Source organism: Orcinus orca, chromosome 10 (genome assembly GCF_937001465.1).
Source record: "Orcinus orca chromosome 10, mOrcOrc1.1, whole genome shotgun sequence".
Lineage (NCBI taxonomy): Eukaryota > Metazoa > Chordata > Mammalia > Artiodactyla > Delphinidae > Orcinus > Orcinus orca.
Genome location: NC_064568.1, coordinates 43,891,927 through 43,902,952, shown reverse-complemented (window position 1 = coordinate 43,902,952; position 11,026 = coordinate 43,891,927). Strand labels below are relative to the sequence as shown.

Here is an 11,026-nt window from a genome sequence, read left to right as displayed (position 1 = left end):
CTAGAAGGAAAAATAGGAAAAAGCCTTTGTAAAATTGGGCAAGGCAAAGATTTCTTAAAAATGCCACTAAAAGCACAATCCATAAAGGAACAAACTGGTAAATTAGACCTCATCAATATCAAAAGCTTCTGCTCTTCAAAAGATATTGTTAAGAGAATGAAAAGACAGACCACAGGCTGGAAGAAAATGTTTGGAAATCACATATATGAAAAAGGACCTGTATCTATAATATATAAAAACCTCTCAAAGATCAATAAAAAGAAAAGCCAGTAAAAACATAGGCAAAACATATAAACAGAGACTTTACCAAAGAAGACAAAATGGAAGGCAAATAAGCACATGAAAACATGCTCAACATCAATAGTCATTAAGGAAAGCAAATTAAAACCTTAATGAGATAGCATTACACACTTATTATAATAGCTAAAATTAAAAATGCTAACAATCTCAAGTGTAGGCAAAGATGTATTAGAAATGGAACTCTCACACAATGCTGGTAGGAAGGTAAAGTGGCACAACTTCTTGGTAAAACAATCTGAAGATACTTAAAAAGTTAAATATACACATACCTTATGACTCAGCCGTTCCACTTCTGGTGTTTACCTAAGAGAAATAAAAGTGTACATCCTTACAAAGACTTGAACACAAATGTTCACAGCAGCTTTATTTGTAATAGCCCAAAACTGGAAATAACCCAAACGCCCATCAAGAGGTGAACAGACAAATAGATGGTGGTATATCAATAGTAGAATACTACTCAGCAATAGGAAGGAATGAACCACTGATATTATGCAACATGGATGAATCTCAAAATAATTATACTGAGTGGAGTTCCCTTAAGGTCTAGTGGTTAGGATTTGGCCAAAAAAAAAAAAAAAAAAAATATGCTGAGAAAGACACCAGACCAAAAAGAATACATACAAGGTGTTAACATTTGTATAAAATCCTAGAAAAGGAAAGCTAATCCAAAGTGACAGAAGGAATTCCCTGGATGTCTGGTGGTTAGGACTCCATGCTTTCACTGCCAAGGGCCCAAGTTCAATCCCTGGTCGTGGAACTAAGATCCCACAAGCCGCAAGGCACAGACAAAACAAAAAACAGGAACAAAAAACCCCCACAGTGACAGAAAGCAGATCAGTGTTTACTTGGGGAGAGCCAAGAGGGAGGAATTACAAACGGGCATAAGAGAAGTTTCGGGTGTTATGGCTATGTTTATTATCGTGATTGTGGTGATTGTTTCACTGGTATATACATAAGTCAAAACTTATCAACAACATTATGATAATAACACTTTTGTTTATTACGCTCCAGTCACTGTTCTAACTACTTCTATGTGTATTAATGCAGTTAATCCTCAGCACGATCCTGTGAGGTAGACGGTCATCCCTATTTTACAGATAAGGAAATTAGCGCAGTTTCCGTAACTTAACCAAGGTCACACGCCTGGGTTCATACCAAAGTTGGCCTGGCTCCGAATGATTAACCACTGCCCTCCACTTCCTGCAGTGGGCAAAGTCAAGCTGTCTGCACGAGTGGATGCTACAACAGAACATATTTACTTCTCTTGTAACCGCAGGTAACAGAAAATAATGGTGGCTTCTTCCAGATCATAAAAAATAACCAGATGAAATTGCAAGGGAATGTTTGCTGATGGGTGGTCACTTGGAACAGTAATGAGATGGTCAAATTTAAGACAAATAGGGCCTTGCATCTCATTCAAAGGGTACAAACACCCCATTTTTGCAAAGGCATAGACTACAACTGAGTAGCAAAGAGTCACTGCAGAGTCAGAAGTAGTGAGGGTGGGCACTGTACCCAAGGTAGGTCTCTGGAAGTCTGCACCCTATTAGGACTGTCCTTCCAAGATGCAGATGGCTCCACACAGACAGGGCCCCTCTGTTTTTGTGTTTAAGAGATTTCCAATATACAGATTTTAATAGAGGGTCCACAGAGCTTGCCTTTTCTTAACCCTTGTTTAGGGTTGCACATCTGAGAAAGGATGCAGGGGAGATAAAATTTTAAGAGGTACAAGGTCTGAAATGTCTTTATTCTATGCCCACACTTGAGGGTATAAAATTCTGGTGGAAATCATTTCCCTTAGAATGTCAAAGGCATACACCATTGTCATCTAACTGTCAAGGTTGCTGTTGAGAAATCCAATGCTATTCTTACTCCTGATCTTTTGTTTTCCCTCTCTAGAAACGTTTTAACATCTTCTCTTTAAACCTGGTGCTTTGATCATTCACAGTGATGGTTTTTGATGTAGGTTTCCCCCAAATCCATCTTGCTGGGCACTTGGTGTATCCTTTCAATCTGAAAACCTTCCTTTGATGTTTTTAAGTTTGGGGGTTTGTTTCTTGTCTTTTCTAACTGTAAAGAGAGTTCATCTTGGGGAAACAAGGGTTAAGAGAACCTGAGGAAAGTTTCATGATGCAAGCTGAGAGTCTGAATTAAACATCTTAGTGGGACAGGCCAGAGGAGCACGCGTTGCAGTTATGCAGAGAGAAGCAGCATATGTTTAAGAATTAGCACAGTTAGGGACTTCCCTGGTGGTCCAGTGGTTAGGAATCCACCTTCCAACGCAGGGGAAGCGGGTTCGATCCCTGGTCAGGGAACAAAGATCCCACATGCCACAGGGCAACTAAGCCTGTGAGCTACAACTAATGAGCCCGCACACTCTGGAGCCCACGCCACAACTAGAGAGAAGCTGGTGCGACACAACGAAAGATCCTGCATGCTGCAATTAAGACCCCATGCAGCCATAAATAAATAAATAAATAAATAAATAAATAAATAAATAGAATTAGCACAGTTCAGAAAATGCAGTGATGACACTGATCAAAGGCATGAAGATGGGGAGAAACAAGAAGAGGCACTGTGAGCCTAGCTGTGGAGAGTGCTACTCTTGGACAGATGTCTTCTGCACGTGGAGTTTCTGATGCAGGATGAACCTTCCACACCAGCTAAAGGTTTTCTCACACACCTTACACTCATAAGGTTTCTCACCAGTGCGGCCATGCTCAAGCTGAACCAGGGTGATTTTCTGATTGAACGCCTTCCCGCACTCCTTACATTTAAAAGGTTTCTCCCCAGTGTGGATCCGCTGATGCTGAGTCAGGGCTGTGTTGGAGCTTAATCATTTCCCACACTCCTTACATTCACAGGGTTTCTCCCCAGTATGCATTCGCTGATGGAGGATGAAACTTGAGCTAACAGCTGGAAGTTTTCCAACATTCGTCGCACTCATGGAGCTTCTCTCCAGTGTGGAACCTCTGGTGCTGGAGGAAGACGGGGCTGCAGCTGAAGGCCTTGCCGCACTCCCGACACTCATAAGGCTTTTCTCTAGTGTGGATTCTCTGATGCTGAATCAAGGCCATGTCTGAACTGAGACCTTTCCCACATTCTTTGCATTTAAATGGTTTCTTCCCAGTGTGGATTACCTGATGCCGGATAAGTAAGGAATTATATCTGAAGTATTTTCCGCATTCTTTGCATTCAAAAGACTTTTCACCAGTGTGACATCTCTGATGTCTGTGGAAGTCTGCCATCCGAATGAAGCATCTGTCACATTTTCCACACTTATAAGATAGCTGACCGCTAGAAATTGTCTGATTTGTAGTGAGTTGTGTGCTAACACTAATGTATTTTCCCAGTTTCTCACACTTCTCCCCGCTCTCCACAGCACAGGCCTCCTGATGCCTGGTTGACCCATCTGTGAAATCTCTCCTCTTTGACTTTGTCCTCTTCACCATCCCGTGGCTGTGCTGTTCTAGGTGGCTCCTGAAGCCAAGGTGCTGGGGAACATTCCCTGGCAGACCTCCTAATGTCAGTCCGTGGGACTCTGCTTCTTTGGAAATGTGTTCTTTTGGCATTGATTCTTCCTTGTCATTTCTGGTCTCCCCGCCTGATATCATAAAAAGAAAATACAAGTGTCAGCCCCCAATATCACAAAAAGAAAATACTTATGCTAAAGAGGGAATAGGTTCAAGTGGTTCTGATTTGCCCTGAGTAAGGGGATATTTTCCAATATGTACACCAAATGATCAAAGACCACCACACAGCAGAGCCCCACAAGTGGAACTCTGTGAAAGAGGCCAGGGAGGCCAGCAAGGCCAGGAGCATTCCCGTAAAGAGCGTGAAGACTGGAAAACAGCAGAGTCTGTTCACTAGGGCAGAAGGACCAATTGCTGTCTCCCAAGTGGATCGGATGGATCAGTGCAGATGTAAAGAAGTGATGAATGGAGAGCCCAAGGTGAGAGACCACTGAGAGTGGAGAAGAAGGGGCAGTCGAACAGCTCAAGTCCCACAAAAGGTCCCACGGGCTGAAATTCCTTAAGAGCTGCTTATTTTTTAAAATGTTATCCATGTCATAATCTTTGAGAGAGACCCAACCTCTGTCATCAAGTTGGCTCTAGTAAAGCAGCAGGCTCCTATGCAGTGGCTGAGGGGACCACGCAGGGCAAACACCACAGAAGGAAGGGGAAGACGTGCAGGCTTGCCTCTAAAAGAAAAGAGCACTGGACATGTGAAGAACCCTTCCAAGGATGGACATCAGTTCTAGAGACAACCACGTAACGATCGTTGTCCTTTTTCCTAAAACTCTATACAGGATGCACATACAGTCTAACACAACAATATGGAATGTGAAACCCTAAACTAAAAAAGAAAAACTAATATAATCATCAGCACTGGGCCAGAGAAAAACCTCATGTGTTTACAAGCAAACTGTTTAGAAAATATTTTTTAACCCAGACAACCTGAAGTCTTGGGGTCATATCCAGAAAAGCACACAAGGCTGGAGCGGGGAGGCGGTGGGGAGCGATGTGCATTATTTTTTTTTAATATTTATTTGGCAGCACCGGGTCTTAGTTGTGGCACGCGGGATCTTGGTTGCGGCATGCGAGATCTTTTAGTTGCAGCATGCGGGATGTTTAGTTGTGGCATGCAAACTCTTAGTTGTGGCATGTGGGATCTAGTTCCCTGAGCAAGGATCAAACCCAGGCCCCCTGCATTGGGAGCACGGAGTCTTAGCCACTGGACCACGAGGGAAGTCCTGCGATGTGCATTATTAATGGACATTTTCTGTAAAGAGTCTGAAGAGCACAGGAAATTTTAACAGGCAGAGAATGGGTGAAGCAGAATAACAAAGGCAAAATATATATATATATATACATATATATATATATATACTATGTTGTTATTTCTAATTCTCATATCAATACCTCTCAAAATGAGGAAGCCATTCACCTTTCATTTACAAGTTTTGCTTCAAAAGTTCATCTATTAAAAAATACATATATATATATATATTTTTAATATTTATTTATTTAGGCAGCACTGGGTCTTAGTTGCGGCACGGGGGATCTTCATTGCGTCATGCAGACTTCTTAGTTGCGGCATGCGGACTCTTAATTGCGGCATGCATGTGGGATCTAGTTCCCCGACCAGGGGTCTAACCGAGGCCCCCTGCATTGGGAGTGTGGAGTCTTACCCACTGGATCACCAGGGAGGTATCCATATATTTTTAAGTGTCCATGGAGGGAAGATGAAACAAGAACGGCAGGATATAGGTGGACTGTTGAGGTGAGGGGTACACTGGGTGCATTTGGCTGGTGTCTACATATGTGTGAAAATTTCCATTATACAAATAAATTTTTAATATTTGTTAAGTTAGTGTTTGGGAACACATACTTCAATTTCCCATACAAATAATGTACCCTATGCATACGTAGATTGCCAGACAGGCCCCCAGAAGTCTATTTTCCTCATAAGGTGGCTGACATCCTCATCTTTGCAAAAACAAACTGATGGAAAAATAAAATGTTTCCACATGACAGGGATGATAAGAGCTGCTCAGACAGTGTCCCTTGGCAGTGAGGTGGAGAGGCAAATGTGAACACGCAAAGAAATCTTGCAGCCACACCCTTCTTGGAAGAGAAGGGCCCTTCCTCACTTGAGGGAGGCAACCACTATAAATGCAGAACACCACATGTAACGATTCCAGAGGAATGAAAACAGTCTCACAAGAGAAGAAACACTGTGCATATTGAAATGTGAAAACAAGAAAGCAGGCTACACAAAAAAGGTAGGGTCTCATACTCACCTGGACAGACTCCTCTGAGGGCCTCCCTGCCCACGGGTTCCCAGGGATCGAGGCCCCATGGCAGTTCCCCTCACTCCAGCTGAGAGACCAGAACAGGTCTGGTGAACGAAAAAGCTGCCCAGGGAGAAAGAAACAGGAAAACAAAGGTAGAGGGAATCATGCAGCAAGGTCACCTCTCAGCCCTCTTTTTCTCCAGTGAGCCAGGTGAGGAGAAACAAAGTGAAGTCAGCCTGTGCATCTTAGAGGACAGAAAATTCCCACAAAGCAGGACAGAGTCTTGGAATAATCCTCTACTCAAGTTCCAAATATTCAGAGAACTTGAAGACGGAGGCAAAGGCTCTGGTGAGCTCCTGACAGCTCTTCATTTCCCTCCATGCATGGGGCAGAGTCCCTCCCAGGGTTAGAGGACAGTGATTTCAAAACCTGGGAACCCAGGGCTCTCCCAACCCAGTAGCCTCTGGGGAGCTCAGCCTCCAGAGCAACTGCCCACAAGGGTTATTAGAGACCCCACAAAGTCAAAGGAAGAAAGAAGGCAGGATGCTCAAAGGGCAGAGGCAGAGAAGAGCAGGGAGAAAAGATATCTCACCCAGGGAAGTCACATTTGCATAATTCTCCAGCATCACCTCCCTGTACAAGGCCCTCTGCACAGGATCCAGGATGACCCATTCATTCTGGGTGAAGTACACAGTCACATCCTCAAAGGTCACTGGCTCCTGAAACAAGAGGTTCTTGCTCCAGCCCTGTGTGAGGGCAGAGGAGCCTAAGTAAAGGGCAGAGACTCACTGGGGCTGGTGTTATTGCCAAGGACAGCTGTCCAGTGCTCAAGCCCCCTACACCCCTCTCCGCAGGGGCCAGCCCTCAGCCAGCATTGCCCTCATCAATAGGGGAGCCCTAGACTCACTGCATCCCTTGTGGTCATCCCCAACGAACAGCCCTTCCTTCACCTGCTGATCTCTGTGTCGACTCTGCTGTGTCCTGCTCCGTGTGCCTATGGGTCCCTCTGGCTCCTCTCCCCTACGTGGGTTTTGTGTGAACATGCACAGGGGAAATCTGTATAAACACAGCCCACAGAACTTTTGTACTGATCTCTACTCCCTCCCTAATCCCGCTAAGGTCACTGGAACACAAAGGCCCAACAGGAGAAGAGTCAAATCAGACTAGAGGTATTAACAGAATTTTGAAAGGCAGAGAAAGGATAAATGGTAACTGACACAGAAGAGAAGGGAAAGCTGAATCTTAACTGCTGGTGCGGGAGGAAGCAAACAAAAAGGAGCCTGATTCACACCACGGAACAAAGGATGAGCTCTGGATATTTTTAAAGTGTGAACTGCTTTTTTGTAACTTGGTAAAATATTCTTTTTTCTTTGAGTTTTTATTTATTTAAAAGGAAGTTTGTTTTTTGTTTTGGGTTTTTTTTTTTTTGTTTTCTGATTGAAGTATAGTTGATTTATAACTTGGTAACACATTCTGTTTCAAAGCACCAGGGAGGAGAGAGGACCCCCAGAGTATATAGGGAATGAATGAAAAATACCTACACAAAAGCACATCACTGAGAAGCCTCAGAAAAAGAGACTTAAAAAAAGATCCTAAAGGCTTTCAGAGAAGGAAAACAACACACACATGAAGACTTGGGAGTCGAGATGGCAAAGTAAAAGGAGTCATGTTTTTTAAATGCTGAGGAAAAACGTGCACTTCTTATCTAGATGGAGTCAAAGGGAACAGATTTATCCTCCTGCCTGAACCAAAATAAGACAAGTTACATAAAACAATGGTTTTCAAGATACTGGGTATGAGGCAATGAAGGACAGCAATTCCTGAGAGATGGGAAGCAGAGAGGTGAGCCCTGGGATTCTACAAAAACACTACTAGAATTGCTTTATCCAAGCAAAGACTTTTTCAATCTTGTGGACAGAAGTGAAAAGGGTCTTCCTTGTATGCTGTGATGCAGATTTCCACTTTTTAGTGCATTTCCATTTTTCAGCCCAAACTGCCAAATCTATCCCAATCAATCCCCCACACTCACTTGTTTTTTCCATCTTGATTATGTCTTAGTTTGGGAATTCTCATTTCTCCACTCCCCTTAACTCCTCCCCCTCCCCCAAACACACCCGACAATGACAGATGCACAACGGAAGCCACAGGCCTGGACCTGGATCTGGGTGCAGAGCTGACACCTGCTCTTTTGACATCAAAAGGGTGAGAGGGCAGGGAAGGGGAGCCACAGAGGCTGAAAGGATGCTCGCTCACTGGGCGCCAGGTGATCTGGAGCATGGCAGGCGTCTCTGCTTCGCACACTGCCCTCCAGGTCCTGAGATGTGACACTGAAAGGAAAATACAGAGGTACGGGTAAGTGATGCTGCCTCGCACCCTGCAAATACCTCTGTCCGCCTCGGCCCCTTTCCATTCCGCTACCCCCTCACCACAAAGGCAAAGGGTTTGGAGAACCCGGTACTACACCCGGGGAAAGGGAATCTGTTACCCGGACACCGGCACCCGCATCCCAGGAAGCCACTAACCCCACACAGTGCAAGCGAAGAGAAAGCATGGGACTGCAGCCAGCCTCTGGGAAAGCTTCCAACAGGTTCAGCGGCAAGTGCGGTAACCGTCTCCCCTCCTCTCTAGGAACCTGGGAAGTTTCCCATCTCTGTGGTTCCCTATCGCAGCCGCAGCCGTCCAGCCCCTACTTTGGGAGATGGCAAAGGACAGAGCTGCTGGCCGGAGGCTCGGGTCCCGCAGCGCCCCCATTCGGTAGCTCCTCCGGGGGATGTAGGCCGGCTGGCTCAAGCCACAGAATGGTTTCAATCCTGGGAATTACCCAGGGTTCTCTGGCGTTCACTACTTCTGGTTGCCCTTCCAGGTACTGAGGGGACCATTGCTCCACATATGCCCAAGAGGCCTGGGTTCTGTGGCTACACCAATGTGCGAGGATTGGAAATTGGAAGAGTGGAGCCCATCACTTCAACCGCCAGATGTGTATGGGTTGAGAGCATAGAGCACCTGGTCCAAAAACCTGGCCGCTGTACCACTTACTAGCTGTGGGACCAGCAGCAAGTTGCCTTGCCTGTTTCATTGTTAAATGGGTATGATGGAGGTACCAACCACAAAGGGCTGTTGAAGGATAATAATTAAATGAATTCATGGACTGACAAAGTGTTTACAGTAGTGCCTGGCACGTAATAAGTGCTTACAAGTTTGTGTTGTTTATAGAGATACAAGTGCTGCTTGGGCTCCAATGTGTGACACAGTGTAGGGAAACAGCTATTAACATTTAGCCTTAGAGCCCTTTCCCACCATATACCCGGATGTGTGTTCCAGGCCCAACCTGGAGAAATTCAGTGCTTGTACCCAGAAAGGTTTTAATTACAAAGGCATCTTCAATTAGTTCAACTACATGACAGAGGGCCTGCACAGTAACAGGAATGGCTTCTCTTCTGTGACCACAGGTGCTACAGTATCCAGAGACTTTCCTCTGCTGTCTCAAATGCCCAATGATGGGGGCCTTTCACGCACCGTGTAACCAGTCTCCTGCACTTAGGCATCTGCTGCACATTGCTCCAGCCCAGCTCCCTTTTGTAACTATACATATAAATAGATATTGAAACCAAACAGAATCATCTAGACAGCAACCGCAATCCAAAAGGAAGAACTAATATTTTTTTAAATACATTAAACAAATGTATTACTTTGTTGCAATCAATTCATATTCATTAATTAAACTTCCTTGCACTAGTCACTTAAATAGTCTTTATATAATAGCTAAGATTTATGGGAGCTTAATAGGTGCTAGAAACTGTGCTAAGGCTCTGTAAGCATCATCACTTTTCATTTTCACTTCTGAGACTGGTACTGTTACGTTCCTCATTTTACAACTGAGGAAACTGAAGCCAAAGAGGTTTAGAAGTAATCCGAGGCCACACAGCTAGAAAAGCCCATTAACCAATACCCGTGCAGTTTCTCCTGGGAGCTGGGAAGCATTTTAAACACCATGGAAACATGACACAGAATTCTCTGGCTCCACACCCCACAGCCTCTGCTGCACTACTCAGTCCTCCTTTATTTCCCCAATAATTGTCGGAACTGCCTAATGTCATCGGTTTTGCAGTCCTCCTCCTGCCCCTCCTAGATTCATGCCCTACTCATCTAGCATCCCCAGGGTGTCTTCCAAATTCTTCTAAGTTCCATGGCCTCCAAGGACAGTTGCAAACTACTGGCACAGGAGACCTGCCTCTTGGTAGACTTCATCTGTAGAAACTGATGTGGATTTGTAGCTCCCAGAAAATTTTACTGGCAGTGCTTCCAACGCATGCAATTAAATGGATCTTCTGAAAATCATGTCCTCTCTGTAGACAAAGGTAACTCCCACTGGGGATAATCTCATCTCACCTCAAACCACTTTTCCCCAAACACACCCTCACCCGCATAGACACACATCCACAGCTGCCTGGCAAAGGGGAACCCAAGTCAGGCCCGAGTCTGGCATAGACTTCTCTGAGAGCTGATCTAAGAAAAGCTGTCAGGAAGCCGGCTCACCTGGGACCACGCTGTCTGAAGCATGGCTGCCGTCCCCTGGCTTCCTGCACTGCTCTCTGATTTGGGAAGAGGAAGAGTCTCAGATCTAAGGAGAAAAGAGCTCCAAGGGAAACTGCCCCTCTCTCGCAGCCCGTACGTGCATTACTCCCCTTCACATCTCTCACCACCATCCCTGGGCTCCCTTAACTCTTAGGACAATGACTGCCCTACCACTCCATGGCAGCCCGGCCCCTCCCCTCACCCACAGAGTTATAACTGCTCCATCCACTTGCTGGCAAGGCACAAGGCTTCTCAAAATATGCCACAACACTACATTATCCAGAACTGAGTCTCGGCTAGAGGAGAATCCTGGCCTCAGTGACTGCTTGGGTTGGAACAGAAAATTTTTACTGA

The 11,026-nt window shown here is 45.1% G+C and overlaps 1 protein-coding gene and 1 long non-coding RNA gene across 2 annotated transcripts in view; one reads left to right on the top strand and one right to left on the bottom strand.

The window, feature by feature from the left end:
• The window catches only part of LOC125960315 (uncharacterized), a 327,486-nt gene that overhangs the window by 106,629 nt on the left and 209,831 nt on the right, over positions 1-11,026 (top strand). The window lies entirely within an intron of this gene.
• On the bottom strand, positions 1,277-10,626 carry ZNF620 (zinc finger protein 620). The gene is given in 6 exon segments (XM_049693618.1): positions 1,277-3,211; positions 3,213-3,904; positions 6,104-6,217; positions 6,690-6,816; positions 8,351-8,424; positions 8,620-10,626. Coding segments are annotated over 5 exon segments (1,269 nt in total). The 5' UTR covers positions 8,375-8,424; positions 8,620-10,626; the 3' UTR covers positions 1,277-2,899.